This window comes from Neltuma alba, unplaced genomic scaffold (assembly GCF_004799145.2).
Source record: "Neltuma alba isolate B1F8T4 unplaced genomic scaffold, ASM479914v2 tig00002969_pilon, whole genome shotgun sequence".
NCBI classification, from domain to species: domain Eukaryota; kingdom Viridiplantae; phylum Streptophyta; class Magnoliopsida; order Fabales; family Fabaceae; genus Neltuma; species Neltuma alba.
The window spans coordinates 4,246-26,400 of NW_021633085.1; the positions used below are offsets into that span (position 1 = coordinate 4,246).

At 32.6% G+C, this 22,155-nt stretch overlaps 2 protein-coding genes across 6 annotated transcripts; one reads left to right on the plus strand and one right to left on the minus strand.

The window, feature by feature from the left end:
* The first annotated feature begins 6,279 nt into the window (after positions 1-6,279).
* On the plus strand, positions 6,280-12,583 carry LOC114739906 (GTP-binding protein OBGC, chloroplastic). 5 transcript variants are annotated; one of them, XM_028928008.1, is made up of 7 exons: positions 6,280-7,373; positions 7,935-8,208; positions 9,105-9,396; positions 9,501-9,660; positions 10,621-10,729; positions 11,098-11,245; positions 12,017-12,583. In XM_028928008.1, the coding sequence occupies exons 1-6, from the start codon at positions 6,301-6,303 to the stop codon at positions 11,191-11,193; spliced, it is 2,004 nt and encodes a 667-aa protein (XP_028783841.1). In that variant the 5' UTR covers positions 6,280-6,300; the 3' UTR covers positions 11,194-11,245; positions 12,017-12,583. The 5 variants fall into 5 exon arrangements, with proteins under 5 accessions (XP_028783841.1, XP_028783840.1, XP_028783842.1 ...); XM_028928007.1 differs by having other exon boundaries at positions 12,020-12,583; XM_028928009.1 differs by having other exon boundaries at positions 12,029-12,583.
* A 1,784-nt stretch (positions 12,584-14,367) lies between these two features.
* Positions 14,368-15,510, minus strand: LOC114739908 (ethylene-responsive transcription factor ERF086-like). The gene has a single exon (XM_028928012.1). The coding sequence runs from the start codon at positions 15,508-15,510 to the stop codon at positions 14,614-14,616; it is 897 nt and encodes a 298-aa protein (XP_028783845.1). The 3' UTR covers positions 14,368-14,613.
* Positions 15,511-22,155: the final 6,645 nt, after the last annotated feature.

Below are 22,155 nucleotides of genomic sequence, written 5' to 3' on the forward strand. Positions count from 1 at the left end.
TAAGAAAAACATGTTACATTTCTTATAATAAACTAACTTACCTAACTTTTCTTTAATCTAATCAATTAGTTAAATAGGTCTTATATAAAAACCGGAAGAGTAATTTAAATAGATTAAAAATTTTTATTAATTAATTATTTATAATAAATAAATATTTTTTTAATTTATTCTTACTATTATATATATTAGTTAGAACTATCATTTAATAAAATTTTATTATTTAATAAAATATTTAATATGTGTAACTATTATAAGACTATTTTTAAAAAATAGATAATATAAAAATAAAATAACTTAAAATCTTATATTTACACCACAAATTAAATTAACTAGTTATCATATATTAATGGACAGAAATATATATATATATATATATATATATATATCCACCGCCCTAGGGATCCAAGAAATTAAATACTCCCCCGTCCACATTGATGTCCTCTAGAGGTAACTTATGTCTGAATATAAAATACGATCTGTCTACAAATAAAGTTTTATAATTAGAATTGAAAGTAACGTAGTAATATTTTTTTAAAAATTTGCTCCAACTACTTTATTTTTATTTACAAGTTAAGTATTACAAAAAAATTTGTTCCAAAATAGAAGTCATTTGTAAGGCAATTAATGAGTCATTTCAATGTTATCTTTGTTGACTTATTAAATGCATAGATAGATAAAAATTTCTTTTAAAATGTATTGCCTCTAATCCTTAATATAAGACATCATTTGATTTTATTTTAAATCCTAAATATAAGACCCCAATCCATTTTGATTCTCATATTTATGTATTTTTTTCAATGTAGTCTTTCTAATGATAGTAGATCTAATCAATATACTTGATTAGTAAGGATATTTTAGAAAGACAACACTTATTTATTACAAATAACTAATTTAATTATTTTTTTAATCTATTTAAATTAGTCAATTAGTTTTTTACACGTAGGATAGAGGTATATTCTATATCCGGACAAGAGGAAATTCTCTTGTTTACATTATTTGGTGGTTAAAGTGCCTTTTTTCTCCCCGGTTCAAATCTCGTGGCCTTTGCCAATAGGAGCGTGGCAGACTGCCAAACCAGGATGGATGAATAATGTGTAATGACAACGGAGACGAGAGGCCCATGGGCAGATTTATGCAGAGGTAAAATGAATCATGCTTTTGTCATAAAATTAGGGTCAAGATGATATCTTTAAGAAATAAGTTTTGGCTGTATTGAAGGGAAGTATAGTTGAGGTGGAAGTTTCAAAGACAAAACTATCTAGCCTTAAAAGGATTAATCTCAAATCCAATGAAATTTAGGATATTCTTGCTTTACCCAAAAATAATACTATGAGATAAAGTGTGAAAGAATACCTTATTTAAAAAAGAATAAAATACTAAAATATCCCAAAAGTGTACATCAAAATTTTTTTTTGACCCTAATATCTTGAAAATTTGACTTTGTAGCAAATATGCCCTGAACATCAACTAATGTTAATTTTGACTGTTAAATCATCTTGCTTGACTTCTAATTCCTTAGGTGGCAGTCACACGCGCTTTGATTTTCCTACCTCGTGCTCTCTAGTCTCTCCCTTTCACTCTCGCCCCTTCACTCTTTCTTTGAAACTAATCCTCTCTCCCTCATTCACCCTTTCTCTGAAACTGAAAAGGAACTCAGAGTGACTGAGAGACCGAAGGCATGAGAAAGAAGCTGTCGAAGAAGAGGAAACACAGAGAGAGAGAGAACTCGTCGATCTCAAGCTTGACGCCATGGAATATGTCATATCTAGTTCCTTCAGTCAGGTCTTCTGCCCCGATAACTTTGGATTTGGCTAATCCGATGCCAGTAACAATGAGAGCAGGTTGGAGTCTCGCCGGCGATAAGCGTTCACCTGGTTGTTTGGGACCAAGACGGATTCTCACCGACGAGTGTTCGCCTAGTTATTTGGGAGTAAGACAGATTCTAGTCGGCGATAAATGTTCACCCGATTCTCGTCGACGAGTTCAACATTTAAACGCGACAAAATCGCCTCGCTAACCTGTCTCATCGGCATTCTGGTGTATGGAGATAAATGGAAATTTTTTCTTTTTGCGGATTCATTTGGTTTCTTCCTCCACTCATCTACTTTCTCCTCAATGATAAAGATCAATGATCAAGTTTTGTGCAAAGATTCTGCAACATTGGATCTTCAAACATGATTTATGTTATGGTGGGTATTTGATGGGCTAGCTTGTGATTTTAGTTGGGTGATTTTCCATCTTTGTGCAGATTCAGTGGAGCAATTGACGTTGAACGGTGCGTGAACGGGACGAGGAAGATTGGGCACATTCTGAGGAAGATTGCATCTCGTGACAAATTTTGTTGTTGTGAATCTTATTTCTGGGTTTGATTAAATTATATATTTGATTTTTTTTTTTCCAGTTTTCGACGACAGTCGTGGCTGTGAATTGAGGGTGAGGGAAAGGAAAAGGAAAGGAGCTTTAGAGAGAGGATTAGTTTTATGCTATGTTTGGATGGAGAGAAAATAATGAAGGAAAGAAAACTAGAAAGAAAAATAAGAACAGAAGAGGTTTTTCTCTTGTTTAGAAAAAGGAAGAAAAGTGGGATAAAAGAAAAGTCAGGTAGAAAATGAAGTGGATTTCATAGCCTATTTTCCTCTTAATTTTTTTCTCCATATAATGAGAAGAAAGCATATTTTTTCTCTCTACCCTTACATATATTTTTTCAGCAAAATAATACTTATTTTATTTATTTATTATTATCAAGTTTTTCTTCTGTGTTTGCTTGGTTGAAAAATAAAATAATTAAAATGGTAAAAATCCTTCTAAAATGAACTAAAAAAAACAAGTAGAGTTATCATTTTAGTTTTTTAGCATTACATTACACAAAATGTTATCTTTTTCTTTTTTTTACAAAATTATTTGATATTAAAATATAATAACATGATAATATATCTTTATCAAATAATTTGATTTTAAATTATATGATTATGTTAATGTAAATATGGTTTTTCATTATGATATTTAATTTGATTTTAATCAAGATATATTTTGATATGACAAAAAGAATATTTTAGTCATTCACCTATTTACTTATTTTCTTTCCTTTCTGTTTTCTCTTGTCTATTTAAATATGAGAAGTGATAATATTTTTTTTTCTAATTTTCTCTTTTCTTATTTTTTTTCCTCTCAACTTCTCTTCCCATCTAAACAGAGGGTTAGAAAAAGAGTGAAGGAGGGAGAAAGAAGAGGGGATAAGGTGTAATGATGAGGTGGAAAGATCAAAGTGCATGTGGTTACTGGCTAAGCAATTAGGAGTCAAACAATTTGATTTAACGGTGAAAATTAACATTAATTAATGGTTAGATATATTAGTTACGAAATTAAACTTTCAGAATATATTACAACAAAAAAAAAAGAAATTTTAAGTGTTGAGTACTTTTTAGCATACACTTCTAAGGTAATTTAGCACTTTATCCTAAAAAAATCAAAACCACATGGCTGTCAGATTGGCAGGCCAACCAAAAAAGAAAGGAGTAATTTGATTAAAATTAATGTTTTAACATCTGAATCGGAAATCGAACTAGAAAGAACAGTAGTTCACAGTATTTATAGTTTAAAATTGATCTAATCGTCGATCGAATTAGTAAAATAATAATTAAATAAAAATATTATACGTAAGTAGTGGTATACTAAACTGAAATAAAATAAATACTAGCACACAAAATAAACATAATATATTTACAAAAATAATACACAATAATATTAAATAATCTAATCAAGCATTTTTTTTCTTATCTTCTTCCTTATATTATTGTCAATACTTTTAGATTTTTTCTGACTCTTCAATCTCATCTCACTCTCAGCTATATTCTTAATCGTTTAATCAAAAAGATATTTAGTAATGGTTTTCTTTAAATATTACTATGTATATACTACCTCCAATCTTTAATATAAGACTTTGTTTGACCTTTATTTTAGTTCTAAATATAAAATCTCAATCTACTTTATCTTTCATATTTATACGTTTTTTTTCTAAAGTAATCATTCTAATAACGATAGGTCTAGATAACAAACTTAATTAGCAAAGATATTTTAGAAAAAACAACACATATTCATTACAAATAACTAATTTAATTAAGTTTTTTTATCTTTCCAAATCAGTCAAATGAGTCTTATAATTAGAATAAGAAGAAGTACTAATTAGTTAAAATAAGATAACAGCATGGCAAATAAAAACATGTCATAACATATGCTCATGTCTTTTCCGATATTACGTTTACAGTTAACCTATTCCCTTGTCGAATACCAATACTTTTTGACTGTTGGACAACCACCCTTTTACCGGGGCATTAAACTTTAACACTGGGATCATGAACATGAATTTTAGTTCGGGAAAATTACCCTCAGATTCTACAGAAGATAATTAATTTAAAAAAAGTCCTTGAAAATTTCAAAATGATTCTGAAGTCTCCGGGGACCTATGTGTAATTATTTATAATTGTAAAATTACTTATTTACCCCTATTAATTTTATTGTAACAATTCATTTGCCACTTCAACAGTAGCTATTAACAACCCAAGAAGAAGTGGTCGACAACCTCGATAGTGCTCTTGACACTCATCTGTGGGATGCCAGGGGCATTGCCGAGGTTGTTGACCACCTCTCCTCAAGTTGTCAATAGTCACTGTTGAGGTTGTAAATGAATTACATTGGGTTTAGTTAAAATAAGATAACAGCATGGCAAAATAAAAACATGTCATAACATATGCTCATGTCTTTTCCGATATTACATTTACAGTTAACCTATTCCCTTGTCGAATACCAATACTTTTTGACTGTTGGACAACCACCCTTTTCCGGGGCATTAAACTTTAAACACTGGGATCATGAACATGAATTTTAGTTCGGGAAAATTACCCTCAGATTCTACAGAAGATAATTAATTTCAAAAAAGTCCTTGAAAATTTCAAATGATTCTGAAGTCTCCGGGGACCTATGTGTAATTATTTATAATTGTAAAATTACTTATTTACCCCTATTAATTTTTTGTAACAATTCATTTACCACTTCAACAGTAGCTATTAACAACCCGAGAAGAAGTGGTCGACAACCTCGATAGTACTCTTGACAACTCACTCTGTGGGATGCCAGGGGCATTGCCGAGTTGTTGACCACCTCTCCTCAAGTTGTCAATAGTCACTGTTGAGGTTGTAAATGAATTACATTGGATTCAAATTAATGAGGGTAAATAGATAATTTCACAATTATAATTAATTACACAAAGGTCCCTGGAGATTTAGGAATCATTTCGGGATCTCTAGAGACTTATTTGAAATTAATTGTCTTCTGTAAAACCTGAGTGTAATTTTCCTTTTTAGTTCAGGATGGCGGGGAGTGTGGCTTTCTAAATGATTCATGAGGGCTTGCCATAGAGGTTTTGGCTTATGCTTTCGCCTCGCCTCACTCAACCATCAAATAGACTTGATCAAGAAAGGCAGACGCCAAACAAATTTGGCAAATGCACAGTACGAAGCACAGGACTGTAAGATTGCTGTTCAACCAACAGAAGGTGATTTCTAGGGCTCTATAATGAGGTTCTAATGAGGTTCGAGCTTTAGAAACTCTGTGAGTTAGCATTCAAAAGCACATATAAGTACCTTTTATATAAATTGAGACAAAGCTCCTCTCACATACTTATCTTATACTCTGTAAATTATCATTAAAAAGCTTTTTATAAGCCATTTCAAATGATTCCTTAACATCATCAAATAGCTTTTCTTTTAACACTAACCAATTCCTTAATATAAGAGTTAAATAACTAATTTGGAAATATAAAAAAATTAGTTAAGTTGGTTAATTATTATAAATGTGTGTTGGTTTTTCTAAATTATCTTTTTAATCATATGCATTAGATTATTAGAATTATCTCTTGATAAAAACACTTACAATCAATAAAGAAATTTTTAGAAAAGATAAAAAATAAAGTGAACCAAAATTTTTATTTAAGATTAAATCTAATATTTAAATTAACTCTTATATTATTAAGAATAGAAAGTAGTATGTAGTTTCTTGTGACATTCCCATTGTCAGTTCTGCAAAATCTAGTCTCCTGATATTTACCATAGAATACCTTTCATTGGCTAGAGAAGCAAACGATCCATCTAGCTTCTGTAGGGTCCAACGGCGCGGCCTTTTGGGTTAACGACATGACACGTGGCGCCTTATCCAGTTGAACTTTTGCCGCTATTTCCCTCGCTATTGAGTGTTCTCCTCACAAGCAGCGCTGGCTCACAGTGCCTGTCCAGAGTGACACAGAAAATGGCTTCTTCAATGTCGGTGTGCTTCTCCTCCAAAGCTCTAGCTCGACCCAATACTCAGAATCCTCGCAGAAGCACTAACAAAAAGCAGTTCCGAAACCCTAAGATCAGCCCTAAATTTAAGAAGCATATCGGCACATACAGACCGCCGCCTGAGCCGGTGATGCTTCCCGGCGGCGAAGCCACCACCTATACTCGTCTTCCTCCGAAGGATGACTATGAATACTCCGCTCCCTCATTGGAAGTCAAGCTTTATGAGGCAAGCCCGGCAACAATTAAGGAAGAAGTTGATGAGCTGCTGGACGAAGAGGAAGAAGATGACCTCATTGATGAAGATGTTGTTCGTGGTAATTTGGGAAGAAACTATAAGAAATTCGGAATTTTTGAAGTCAATGATGATTCTGAATATGAATATGGTGACGGAGAAGAACTAGAAGAAGAAGATGATGACGACGACGACGATGAAAAGTTGGGTTTTATGGGTAGCCCAAATGCGAGCATTTCTAGCAACGACGGAGGGGTTGATTTATTGGAGTTTCAAAATGGTGACTATGTCGCTTTATCCGACGATGCTGAGGACATTTTTGAGGGGGGAGCTATAAAGGAGAAGGGTGTGCCGGCTGTTATGCGATGTTTTGACCGTGCCAAAATATATGTGAAGGCCGGGGATGGCGGAAATGGAGTCGTAGCTTTCCGTCGTGAGAAGTACGTGCCACTGGGTGGCCCGTCTGGTGGCGATGGAGGGAGAGGAGGAAATGTCTATATTGAAGTTGATGGGTCTATGAATTCACTTTTGCCGTTTCGGAATAGTGTGCATTTTCGGGCGGGAAGGGGAGCTCATGGACAGGGAAGGATGCAAAGTGGGGCTAAAGGAGAAGATGTGGTAGTGAAGGTGGCTCCAGGAACAGTGATAAGAGAGGCGGGAAAAGATGAAGTGGTATTGGAATTGCTACATCCCGGGCAGAGAGCATTATTGTTGCCAGGTGGCAGAGGTGGGAGAGGAAATGCATCGTTTAAGTCTGGGACGAATAAGGTCCCCAGGATTGCTGAGAATGGCGAAGAGGGTCCAGAGAAGTGAGTTCTCCTCCGGCCTAAATTGTGTTTTCTTGCCCTCTGCTGTTTTGGCTCTCATTAAATTCTGTTTTATCTGATAGTCGTTGTCTGCATTCTGCTTCTGTTAATTCTGCTAATGAGATTATTTTGGATCAATCAAATTGTAGTCCTTCAATTGCAGGACAACGTGGAAGTCCTTCAACTGTGAAATATGCAATGTGATTTGTGAACAAATATGCGTGAGAAGAGTATTGTCATTTATTTGAATGGGGTGAGAGACTTATATATGGTTTGGGTGAGTTGGGTGGTTCATGTTAACGGTTCTCTTATGGGCTAGGAGAACTGACTACTATCTTCCTGGCTCATCTCATAACTCTTTGTAATATGGAAAGGAGGCTTGACCGCATTCAAAAGTATTGTTGTTTGCATCTGAAATGAAAATGTGTGTAGTTGTGCTATTAGAAAAGACATGTATAGTTGCCGGTGCTTGTTGTGATGATAAAATGTATTTGTTTATTTATTTTCCTGCATCTCAGCCCATGTGTTTATTTATTAAGAATAACCCCCCCTTTTTTGGGTCAGATGGTTCGAGTTAGAGCTGAAACTGGTTGCAGATGTTGGTATAGTTGGTGTTCCAAATGCGGGGAAAAGTACACTTTTGAGTGTGATCAGTGCTGCCAAGCCAACAGTGGCAAATTACCCTTTTACAACACTGCTTCCTAATCTGGGCGTTGTTTCCTTTGACTATGATTCAACAATGGTCGTGGCAGACCTCCCTGGTCTACTTGAAGGGGCACACCGAGGTTTTGGTTTAGGTCATGAGTTTCTAAGACACACTGAAAGGTGCTCTGCCCTGGTAAGTACACATGGTCATGACGACTACATGTATGTTCTCTTCTGCTTCTTGTGGTTCCATTGACATACCAATCTTAAAGCATGGAGCTATGTTCACCAATAGACCCTGCATCCTTTCTCCCCTGAAACTGGTGAATTGTGAAACTTTTCTGCGTTTTTCTTTATAAAACTCATGTGATTGATCTTTGCAAAATTTTCTTTTCTTAATGACCCTTAAGTGTTAATACTGGGCACTGCCAAGGATTTTATAATTGAGCCACAATAAATTGCACATTTGCAGTTGTTTTGGTTGATCAACAGGTTAACTATATGAAACCATGACCAGCTATGTAGAGTATGTTTGATGCTTTTTTTTTTTTTTAATGTGAAATTATGTAATTAGTGCTTGGTAAGCATGTTTTAGTTCCTATTGCATTGAAAACTTTCAAAGTTCTCATGACCATTAGACATTTCTGAAAGAATCCCTCATAAAGAAATCTCTAGCAAGGCACCTTTCAGGCGTGAACATAGTATGGAGTTTTTCTTTTGGCAACACATACCAACACCTGATCATTTAAGAGTAAATCATATGTTAGATATATTTGTCCAAGTAACCATTAGCCAGCTTGAATGAATTCAGCCGCATGATTCCAAATACATAAACCAAGTTAGTGACGGTGGGTAATTTAAACCTTTTATTCCTTATGAGTTGTGGCACTCGCCTCCCAAAATGAGACTTTAAGCTGTTATATTGATTCGTTGACAAACTATGAAATTAAGTGACTTCTGCTTTTCTTTTCTTCTTGTCTTTCCAAGTCTGACATATTTGATATCTTTTGGCTTATTTTTCTCATCTTCCCTTCTTTCTTCCATTCTATTTTTCACTGTTGACCAATATGCATCTGTATTGTATTCTAGGTGCATGTTGTTGACGGCTCTTCACCTCAGCCTGATCTAGAGTTTGATGCAGTTCGTCTAGAGCTAGAACTATTTAGTCCTGAACTTGCTGAGAAACCTTATGTGGTTGCTTATAACAAAATGGATCTTCCAGAAGCATATGAGAAGTGGCCATCCTTTAGGGAAAAGCTACAATCTCGTGGTATCACACCTTTTGCCATGAGTGCTGTGAAAAGGGAAGGTACTTATGAAGTTATCTGTGCTGCTTATGAGCTTCTATGCCAATATAAAGAGGCCAAAGAGGAATGCCAAGGTCTGAATTTGATTCACTTTTGTTCTTAAAATTCTCGTCCTATTTTCAGTTAATTCTGATTACTTAATTTGCCATAGCATGTGAATAATTTCTATCTGTTTCAGATGGAAGGGGTATCGTAAACTTAAACCATGTAGCCCAAGCAGTAGAAAAGGAGCGAAGTGCACCCATCAGTGATTTTGAGGTTTTTCATGACAGCAGCACAAATATTTGGCATGTAGTTGGATCTGGATTGCAACGTTTTTCTCAGATGACAAATTGGAGGTGGGTTAAAGAGTATTCCATGTGAACAGCATGCAATTTGCTATCATGACTACCCTTCATTATCCAATGTCTAGGACATCTTAAACATCATATGATTGTTAAGGGTCTGACTCCTAATCTTATTTAACATAATGACGTGTAGAAAATGTGTCCACATTTATTATATACTTGTTCTCAGAACCATATGAAATGTGATTAAGCTGAGACATTATTACCCCATCCTTGCCTTGAGCTTCTTGCATGGATTTTTGAAGTTTTCAAGTATTGGCCGTAGACTGGAAGACTCAGAATCATATGATCTGTGTTATGAAGATGTGAGGATAAGCTAGCATTTTCTGTAGAGGATCATCATTTCCCACACTTGCTATTCTCTGTAAGGAAATTTAATCCATTAAGTGGATATAATGTTATTTTTCATGTGCATTGAATCTTAACTATATGTTCTTTGTTTATATCCCTTTTTTGCCTTCAAAATTTTTTTTTTTTTTTTTTTATGATGATGGTGATCGTTATTATTGTAGTCGTAGTTTTGCCAGAAATATCTTGTCTCCGGTGACCAAACTCCATTTTGCAGAGCGCATATAGAAAATGTTAGACCCTAGCTATGTCCGAAAGCAAATGAGGAAAATATTAACTAAGTTGATAGTTGCTCTTATGTAGAGTGCATTTAACAATTCACCGAAAAACAAAGAGTGCATTTAACTTGAAATGACACATAAGATATGTAAATGTTTTTGTCTGCTTGGTAAACATTGATTGAATGTGTGCGCACGCACATGCACATTTAATATTGTGAGATGAGACAATATGAAGAAAGGAAATCCCGCCTACTCTCTCATAGTTGATATTTTGGTACTAAAGATGTGCTTAGACAGACATTTATTACGAATCGTAATGTGCCTGAAATTGCAGTACCTGTTCATGGCAAACCTTGTGATAATTGTCATGCCTGTTTGGTAGGTATATTGATTCAGAGAGAAGATTTCAACATGTCCTTGATGCTTGTGGTGTGTACAAGTCTCTCATGAAACAAGGTGTAAAGGAAGGTGACACGGTAATTGTTGGAGAGGTGTGTCCTTTGTTTCTTATTCTCTTTTCTGTATTGTAATCCTTTGTTTCTTATCCTCTTTTCTGTATTGTAATCCTTATTAGCACAATCATCAAATACATCAACATATAGCTATTGTACTGATTGAATTTAATCATCATGACTTGCTTTCAATTTATTCACAGATTTCTTAAAAGAAATACCAGTTCCAACCGCTGCCATTTTTCGTTCTCATAATTAATTTGGAAAGAACATATCCAAAGCAACAAAATGTTGCAGTTTAGTTTTTTAAAAAAATATAATTGTAGTTTAAAATTTTTGTTAGCTCTTGGGGAAGATTTTGTATATTGCGTCGCAATGACCATATGATTCTGTATGCTATCTAGCAGATTGAGATGGTTTGGCATGATTCTAATGACAAGTCCAGTGCGTCCAGAATGAAGAGGAGATCCACAGACTCAGCTAAATGGGCCGAATGGAAGTAGTTCTGCTCTATCTGGATGCTGCTTGAATATGTGTACTGCAATTTTAAAGGAGGTATGGATAACCATTATCTCATCATTGTTCTTTATATCGTTATGCAACTTGGTTATACTGTAATTTAGGATACTGGTTTCCCTGGTTTCTCATATTATTGAGAGTATAGTATTTTTTTTTTTACCTGCTACATTGATACGTAACCAAAAATCCATCCCATGTGTGGCATGAAAAGATTTAAAACAAAATCATTTAGTTAGACCACTAATTTAAAAAAAAAAAAAAAAAATATTATGCCGCAATACAACAAAACTCATAGCCTAATACAAATCAAATATCTCAATTCATAGCACTTTTGCAATTGAAATGCATCACATGTCTTCATACACAATTTATGTTATATATGTATATATTTATATAGATTGAGCAAGTAAAAGGAAAATTGACGTATGGTAACCTTTTCTTATCTTCTGTTCCCCATATTAAGTTACACACTTGGCATGTCATCAATGCCACTTTTTTTCTTTTTTGGACAGAACTCAAGTGTGCATTTGGGTGCTAACAGTTTAGTAAAAACAAGGTGTTTTTATGTTTTTCATGGCCTGATATCACGTGATGGGGTATTCTAAAAAATTTTCTCCACGTGTCCCGTGTTTATAAAGAACCTAATAGCAAAAACTTGAGAAATTTTACCTCAGTTTGGTCAACTTTTTCTCAAGAGATAAAGTCATGTAATGTTTCTAGTTGGTAGTTGCTGCTAATTTAGGTCTTTATGAAATCTTAATCCGTGGAGTAGGTATCATTGAAGTATGTTCATTTGACTGTGATCAGCAGTTTGTGTAGAGAGGCAATGAAGCTATGGAAGATAATGAGTTCGTGGCAGAACTGACTTAAGAAGCTAGGCTTCATGGGCTGTCTGTCCTTTTGATGCAGCTTGGCTCTTGGCGCAACCACAATTTCAAATATCTACAGTTCAGAAGGAAGCTGAGTTCTTTATCAACAGCTCACAAGCGAAGACAAACTTAAGTGACAAAAAATTATATGAAAACGATTAAGATACTATTGTACATCTCACTTGTGAGGTTAAATTGGTTTTATACAGTCATAGGACCAACGGAGCTGTAATTGATGATTTAATCTTATGACTAGATATTGTATGTCGGAGTCTGACATACACTGAAATAAATTGTATGTTGAAGCCTCTGACATGTACTGAAATAAATCACTGCCACTCATTCATTTCCTGACTGCTGGAGTAAATGATTTGGCGAAGCTAGAGTGTTCCTTAAAGATGAAGTTTCACAAGAAGTCATCATAATAGAGACAGGATTGAGATGTAACATTACTTTGTGATTTAAGCATTGCTGAGTCCCATAAGAAATAGCTTTCTTAATGTGATTTTTTTTCATGTATAAAGTCCGAGCTCTTAAATTCACTTGAATCATTTCTACTTAAGCCAATCATTATTCATAACATTCATTTATATCCTAGAAGTAGTATTACTATGCTGTTTTGTTCTCTGGTGATGTTTCATTTTAATGATGTTTTGTGAGTGCTTTCTCGGGGTCTGAGTGTTCCCTCCTAAGTTTTTAAGGACTATATGCAGTTCGAGCCGGCAAGCTAATACGCCCCTATATATTGTTAAATTTGCCTGATAATGTCGTTCAACCAGCCAGGTCTTCCCATTAATATCATCCATAAATCTGAGGCTACAGTACGTTTCATTTCTGGAATTAAATCACGATTACAATCTTAATGCATCTTAGGCCAACTTAGATTTTTTAGGAAAAATTAATCTTTTGGTCCCTATAAATTTGACACATTTGTAACTCAATCATTATACCTTGATTTGATGTAACTCAATCCTTATAATTTTGATTTGATTGTAACTTAATTTTTGAAGTCTGATTCACTGTAATTCAGTCCTGTATGTTAAAATTAACAGATCTAAAAGGTCACAGGATGTTTGTCGGTTGAATCTTGGGGATGTGATATGTTGCTTCTAATTCCAACCACTACGGTGTTATACTGTTACAACCTGGGTATGAAGATCTGCAGAGCTGCACTCTGCAGATTCTATTTCACTGTTCACAGAAAAGTGTGGCCTTTCTCTACTCTACTTTACTTGCTCCCTGCATAACCTATCACCTCCGCCCTTGCCTCGTTTTCATCTTCTCGATCGTACTGCTCACAGGTGGGTCCTCACACATCCTGTTTCCTTCCATAGTCCATACTAGGCATGGACATTCATCTTACTTTCCCCTTCCCTCTCTCTCCATTTTTCCCGTTTAACGGTTTATATACCTTCATAAACACACAATATATTCTGTGGAATGGGATAACATGATTTTATTTTTAATAACAATAGTGCAGCTCATTTCAAGCTAAACAATTTACATCTACAATAGAAAAAATTAAAAAAAAAATGAAATATTTTAATAATGAACTATTCAGTATAGTTTTGAAATATTCGAATCAAGTTTTAGTAATTTAGTATTAAGGGTAAATTTTTGAAATTTAATCAAATAGTTCAGATCAGGAGTGAAACATTTTAAGTAAAAGAAAAGGAAAGTAGAGGAAATACTGTCTCCTGGATGGTTATTTCGCAAATACAAGTCATGCACATACAAAACATCATCATCATCATCTTGCTCTATTCATTACTTAACACCATACAACTACATATGCAGTTAGTTGGTTCATTTCGAAAGATTTCTTGCATATTTGCACTTTTTAAAAAATAAATTTTATTGTATTAATCTTATTCTAAAATAAATAAAATCAATGCCTATTTTGTTTATTGCGGACAGAAACCTGGTGTGAGCCAATACATGCTGTGCTTGTGCCTTTATTGTATCCAAAAGTGAAGGCAAGCAGCCGAAAAGAAGGATCTATTATTTTTCTATCATGCTATCACTCAATAATTTTAAAATATTTAATTAATGTATGTGAGGGTATGACTCACACAATTGAGTAATGACTTGCCCTTGATTTGAGAGTGCAAACTTTTTCTAAACTTTTTTCTAAACTTCCAGTGAAGTAATTACATTGAACGAATAAAAAAGGCATGCTAGGGTTAGACTTAGACCATCCCATATTACAACCAAAAAGGTTCAAGTGCATGCAAGTACACAAACTGGTAAAGCCAATGGCCCAACTAGGTTGAAGTATGGCAGTAAAACTTCCATATTCATCTTGTTCCAATGTATCCCTTGAATCTTTCAAAGATCCATTTTTTGCATATCATTTTACACTTGAAAGTTTGATCTTGTGTTTCCAACTTAGATTTGATACTATATGACCCTTACAAGAGCTGATATATCTAATTAACTTCCAAGTAGTAAACTGATACAACTGATAACTTGAGATCATATTGGCCAAACCAGGGTTTTAATTTATTCCAACATAAAAAGATCAACCAGAGCTGATCAGAAGAGTGTGTATGCCAAATCAACATCAAATGAAGGAAGTGATGGAGCATAAGTGGTTGATGGAGCAGTTGCAGCAGCCTGAGAGATTATCCCGCAGCTTGAAGTGTCTGTGTCTTCAACCTTTAATGGACTGTTAAATATAGCAGCAAGTTCACTGCAGCTCCAGTCCCAGAATGTTTCTTGCCCGAGTTCATTTGGATAGGTGAAATTTCCATAGCTTGAGGCCATGTTCTTCACAGCTTCTTGAGATATCTTTTGGTCATTTGCATCGGCACAGGGAATTAAGGCACCATTGTTCTTTATGGAGTTTGAACTGTTGCTATCATTAGAAGAAGATGGTGGTGGTCTGAAACAGACATCAGGAACTATGCATTCCAAGTAACCTGACTTAGAATCACCATTGGAGAAGAAGAGTAAGCTATCAGCCTCCTGAGCTGAAGAAGAATCACATGCAGCAGTAGTCTCAATCTGGGAAGTCTCAGAAAGCTGAGGTGGCCTGTTCTGGTTGATTGACTGTTTCATCTGAGTAGTGTTAAAGAGTGACTGAAGCTGAACATCAAAGGGACAAAGAAGAGTATTGTCAAAGGTTGTATTGTCAGTAGTGTATACGAAGTTGGTTCTTGCTTGGCATCCTTTCATGGACAAAGCAGCTCTGTCATAAGCTAAAGCAGCTTCTTGAGCAGTATCAAAAGTCCCAAGCCAGTGCCTTTCTTTAGTTGCGGGGTCTCTAATTTCTGCAGCATATCTTCCCCAAGGTCGTCTTCTCACCCCCAGAAATCTTCCTGCTTCTCCTTGCTTTTTTCGCCCTCTTCTCTCACTAGAAGAAGATGGGTTGGTTTGAAGAAGACACAAACCCATCTGGGTTTTGTTCTCTGAGGCTCTGGAGCTTGGCATGGCTGCAAAAATGGCAGAGAAAAAAGATGAGATGGGCAAGATAATGTAAGGGAGAGTTGAAATCTGCAAGAGAATGGGAGTGCAGAGGTGAGTAGCAGTGAAGGGATGAGTATGGGAGAAAGGTGAAGCTATGGAAAGCCTTTATAAAGAGTGTGTTAAGTACATTTTTTTGCGCATGTCTTTCTTGGGAGACCATTCTTCTGTTTTCCACCTACTTTTTTGGGATTGTATCTTTCTAATTTCTTCCTTCTCAATAAATTGACAAAAACATGTAACACTCTTCCAATCATATTTATAAATAACTTCCAAAATGCTTAACTAAAATGAAGAAAAATCTTAAATCTTATAAATTTTGTCTTCGTATTTAATCAATTTTTAACCATATTCATATTTAATACACTTTATACAAAATCTAGTGCTTCACGTCACCGTTGTTAGCAGAAATAACTTAATAGTAGAGCATAGCTTACATAATCATAAATGAAAGGTATAATTGTATACAACAGTAAATCTTATTCTACTAAATGGGATTGGCTATATGAATCATATGATGTCATTGCACTCTATTAATAATTAAATATTTAGATAGGTTGTTAGCTAATCCATTCAATGATCTCATTGAGCGTACTCCTCGATCTTCCTCTGCTCTTTTTATAAAAAGATAAAATTGTATATTCATATAAAAAGTTTAATGATGTGGGTTATAAATAAAAAGAAAATTATCTCCATCTTATAAATAAAACAAGAAAAGTATGCATTTTTATATAACTGTTCATCATTTAAAATTGTTGATTTAGACCTAAGTGGTCAAGTTTGAATATTTCTCTTAACATTCATTTTTTTCCTATTAACAAAGTTCGAATCCTCAATTTTATTTAACTAGAACTTAAATAATAACATAACATAATTTCTACATATGCCTCATCAAAAATAAAAGATTCTTTTCATTATATTACTTGCAAGCCATGTTAGGAGGATTCAAACCATAGGTCTTTACATGGATTTATACGACTCTTCCTAATATTCTCTCTACTTCCAATGAAGATCAAAAGAGTGTTTAATTTTCTTGATATAGTAAAGAGTACAAGGAGAGATTAATTATTTAATTTAATAAGAGGAAATGCTAATAGGACCGCCATGAATAATTTACAAGTGACAGTGGCTAATTATTACAAAGATTGAATCTTTGTGCATATCGGGTCACGTGTAAACGACAAAGTCCATTGACAAACTACCTGAAACTTGATTTGTTAAACTCTATTCATGGGTTTCTCCACTCAGACAAAGCAATTATTGAAAAATAGTTTAAAATATAACACTCAGGTTGACCGTATCATTTACTTTCCCCCCAAAAAAAAAAAATATATATATATATATATATATATATATATATCATGATCTGCTGATGTGGTGGTGTGGTAATCAAATGGATAGAACGGTAAAAATGGAACAATGTCCAACCATCAAATAAGCTAATAAGCTGTTTGTAACTTATTTTAAATGATTTTGTACTATATGAAATAAATATGTATAAAGTGATTTAAAAAAAGAAAAAATTGGCACCACTTATTTCATAGTTTGTTATGAATTTTGTATATCAAAGAGTTTGATCTAAGAATTAGAGCTTATAAGTTTAAAATTTTTTCACTTAATGAACTATTTTCTCGAGATGATATCTCAGTTTGCACTTACATTCATAACATTAACACTTTTTATTGAAAGGGTGACGTTACGAATAGGACTATCCACGTATGGTTCTAATTGATAGAGATTTTTGAAAAAAAAAAAGTTAAATAAATATCACCAGGTGAAGTATTGCATAAGTTTCATGTTGAAAAACTCACTTGAGAAGTGTCTCAAAACATAGATCTTCATTATTCCTTTTGATTAATCTAGAATTCTTAGCTAATCCCCAATCTGAAACATGATAAAACTGGAAGCATAAGCTTTGGAACTTGAATGTTTAATTATATGCTCCTTTGATTTTATTTATAAGGCACTTTTAGTATATTTCATGCAAATAAAAAAAACATTAAAATGTATTAACTCTTCATTAAAATATAACAACTTTTCAATTTTACTCCTATTTAATATATATCTTTTAAAAAAGATAATTATCTACATTATAATAAATGAAGAACAAAACAGTATGTTTATGTTAAAAATTTAATAAAATGTCCTATAAATATGATAAAAAAAATATTTTTCTCTGTCCTATAAATAGAACATGAAGAGTAAGAAACATGATAAAACTGGAAGCAAACTGGTTACAAAAACCAGAAGAAGCAATGGAAAACAAAACACCTGCAAAGTTTGTCTGATATATGTGTGTGTATATGTATATATATATATATATATATATATATATATTTATAGACACGCTTCTAGGTTGTCTCAAAACATTTGAATTTAAAGATACTACATTTTTGGCTTGTCACTAGCTCCAGTTCACTAGCTGTGTGCGTAATAAGCACATGTGAATTCCTTGTTTTTTGCGAAACAAGATCAATCATTACGTTGGGAATTCTTGTTTGCTTCATCATTTTCAAAGGGGGCAGTTAAGAAAGTGATCATCTCTAATTAATCAAACCTTAATTTTAGGCCTGTTTGGGTGCTCCAAAACTGTGGTTTCAGAAGCACTTTTCCGCAAAACGAGGTAACATCCTCCACATATTTATTTCGTAATCCGTAAAAACACTTCTGAAATCATGATTTGGTTTCTATCCAAACACTCCCTTTGTCCAACAATTTCATCAATGTCTTCTCTCTCCTGTGCATTGCAAAAATACTAGAAAAATTTATCCCTGAAAGCATGCATTAGTAAAATTATACTAATGCTGTTAATTTGTCACCTATAAGCTTCATATTTGAACTTTTATTTATAATTGCATAACTGGTTGAAGCAGTTGACCATGGTTTTCACTCTTCAAACATATAATTCTCAAATGGTGAAATCTCATTGAAAGATCACTATTCAATGTAAAACCTTTTTCTCTTCTTATCCATCCGGTGTCTGGTCAATCCTTATGGAATTACAATCGGATCAAGACATGATAGGAACTCCTGAGGTTGCCATCCCTGCCTCTGTTAGATGCCTAAAGAATAAAACCTATGATCCTTAATTAAGTTGGAACAATCCTAACCAGTTAAGATAACCCTCCATGGTTTACTCAATCTGAGAACTTAAGAATGAAGCTTATGATTATGTTATTTTATTTATGTAACACACTTTCAAATTTTTGTTATAAATATGAACAAATTATACTAATTAGATGCAAGTCTTATATGTATAAACTCTAAAAAAATAAGTCGTATATTTATAACTTATGCATTAAAAATCTGTGAAGAGAATAGTTTTTATGTGCTGTCAAAAAAGAAAATGATAGATTTTATAATACTGATATTTAATATTACAAATTATTATTTATTATTTCACGCATCACAAACATGGAAAAAAAAACAAGAACTACTCTCATGTTCCTTATTATAAGATCCTTTTAACTGAATTACGCGATTTAAGAAAACAGTTAAAATTAGTTAAAAGCAATTACTATGTAGTAAATATAATTTTTTAAAAAATATACCTTATATATAAATGAGTAAATGTGAAAGAATAATAGTGAGATAAATTAAAAAATATATTAAATGTATTAAATTAGAGGTAAAATAGGTAATAATGTATTATATGTTCAGACAAACTCAAAAAAAATTTTATTAAAAAAAATCTATTTAAAAAAATTAGATCTTAGAATTAATTATTTGCAATATATTCCTAACATATATTTGAATATCCCAGAGCCATTTCAGTCAAAAGGCTAATCAAGAAGCCTAGACCCCATTTATCAAAGTGAGTGCCTTAAACCGAACCGCCCCACAATACCACCGTCATGTTGGAAGCAGTTCCACACTTATTAATTCAAACCTTTTTAATAACTTGGAGTTTACTCTGCTTTTTATTCTTGTTATAAGATATTTTTAACCAGTTTATTAAAATAAAAAGGTGATTAGATCATTGATTTTGTTCAAAAATAATAAACTTTTAAATTTACCACATTTAGTATCATAAAATATATTCAAAAAGTTATATTAGGACTCGCAAATTAATAATGAGATTTTAAATAAGAGAAATTTTGAAAAATATACTTAATACTACACCTAGTGACTTATAATAAGCACTTCTATTTCTTTTATAAAGTATTTCATAATAAGCATGGGAAAAAGGATAGTATAATTTAAAGATGTTTAAATGGAAAAACACATATTATTCAGACATTTCGAAGTTTTAATTTCATTCTAAATAATTCACAGATTTGAAATTTTAACAAGATAAATAAATCACACTCTATTTTATAATACTCCAGCTAAAACTAAGCCGGGAATGATACTATGATACTAATTAAGGATTAAAATTTATTTGATGCAACAGCAATGATAAATTATAACTAGCGTATAATTTTAAATTCAAGCTTTTATCTTTCGCCAAGCAAGTTTTCATCATAAAGTTGTTCAACTAACCATGTTTAATTTCAGATTAATTTCAACCATAGCCTTACAGCAATATATTTAAGTAATATGTACAAAATTTTTTGTACTTGTCCAAATCACGTGATGATAAAGGTAAATAGTGAAACTTTAATTTTAAAAAAGTAGGAGGCCCTAAAGCAAGGGACATATATATCACAATGATTCAATTAGACCACATACGTTTGAGATTAATTTATCATCTTATTTTATTAAGAATTAAAAAATGGATTACTACTTTTGAATCCAAGACCCTTGACTCTTCCACTAAACACCTTCACAAGCAGAAAGATAGCAATGTGTCAGATCCATAAATATTTTATACATCGATCATAAAAAATATTTATATCTTAATGCTTCTAATTAGTACCATGATGTTTTACAAGAATACATCAAGATTTTTTATTTTTAATCTTATCACACTAAATTTTATATTTTAATTTCATTTTTAAAAATAAATTAATGTTTGAAATTATTTTCATTCCATGATTTTTTTTAAAAAAATAGGGCCACTTATTTTCTAGAGTTCATATGATATGAGGAACTCGGCGATGGTTTTATAAAAATTATGGATCGAGCCAATGTTTCAAAGATTGTTTTTTTCGTTTGAATCCAATCAACTATCATTATTTTAGTCACTTTACTTTAATTCTAGACTAATTCAGTGAACAATAATATTCAAATTTCTAATATAATACTCCTCCGGTCCTAATTATAAGACCCAATTGACTTATTTGGGGAGATTAAGGAAGTAAGTTAAGTTGGTTATTCATAATAAATAAGTGTTGTCATTCCTAAAATATCCTTGCTAATTAAGTATATTGGCTAAAACTATCATTATTAGAAGGATTATCTTGGAAAAAATGCATAAATATAAGAGACAAAATAGATTAGGGTCTTATAATTAGGACCAAATAAAAAGTTAAATTGGGTCTTATAATAAGGACCGGAGGAGTAGAAATAAAAAATATTTAACTGAAAAATCAAATCTAAGACGAGGTTGTCATTAAGTAGGATGAAACTTCCATCCTTAACATGGAAGGGTTCGAAAAGGAAAGAATGACTAAAGGCAGCATCTTCAAGTATTTGGCAACATCTGCCTTTTATTTGATTGGTTTGGAATTAGACTTTGACAAAATACTTTAGAAATTGAAATGCGATCCAATCAATTCCTGCTATTTATAATATATGAATAATATTATTTCTCATAAATTATATTTTCTCCTCTTGTTGTAATAAAAACTTCTTTTTATAGTTATTAATATAAAATTTTTTGTCTAAAGTTTGATAATTTTTTTTTATTGTTCACATGCATCTTTCTATATTTTTATTGAAAACAATTCTGTTCGAAACACAATCAGTCATTAAATATGAGTTTTTTTTTTCTAAATGTCATTTGCTTTAATATTCCTAAACTAACTGAATAAACTCATAGCTAATCATATTATCTCTTATGACTAATTAATTAATTGATTTGTTTAATTTATGTAAATTATTAATAAATCCAAGCATAAGACAAAGCATATATTGATTTGCTCAACTAATAAGAGTTTTTTTTCTTCCACTATAAGACAACTTAGGAGGAAGCTCTCTCTTTTTCCCCCTTTTTAATTTTGTAACAAAGAAATTGGAAATAAGGGACACACATAGTGGAAGAATGTATGTAAATTAAAGGTGGTCCGGAATTTAGGGAAAAAGATAATAATGTTTTCCATAGGAGTTTGAAAAAAAAAAACATAAACCAAACCACGTTGAACAACTTGTTTAGTGTTAATCAATCACTTGCACTTTTTGGTTCAATTCAAAGTTTGTCTCTTTTCAGTTATCTCTTCTTTTCCCAAAACCCAAGCTCCTCCCTCACATGACCCCAACTAAATTGCTCTCACCACAACTTGCCCTTTTCTAATTTCTAGGATTTTTTTTTCAACGTTCAATATAATATAAAATTAGGTGGGTCTATCCTGAGTCATATAATTTTTTTTGGAAAAAAAATTGATATGTGGTTTAATGATTTGGAAGCAATCTAATTTGCCGCATTTGATAGATTTTTTTTTAGATTAGATACGGATATCTAAAGTAACAAATGCTTTTTATTCATTTACATTGGTTAATTTAATATAAGAA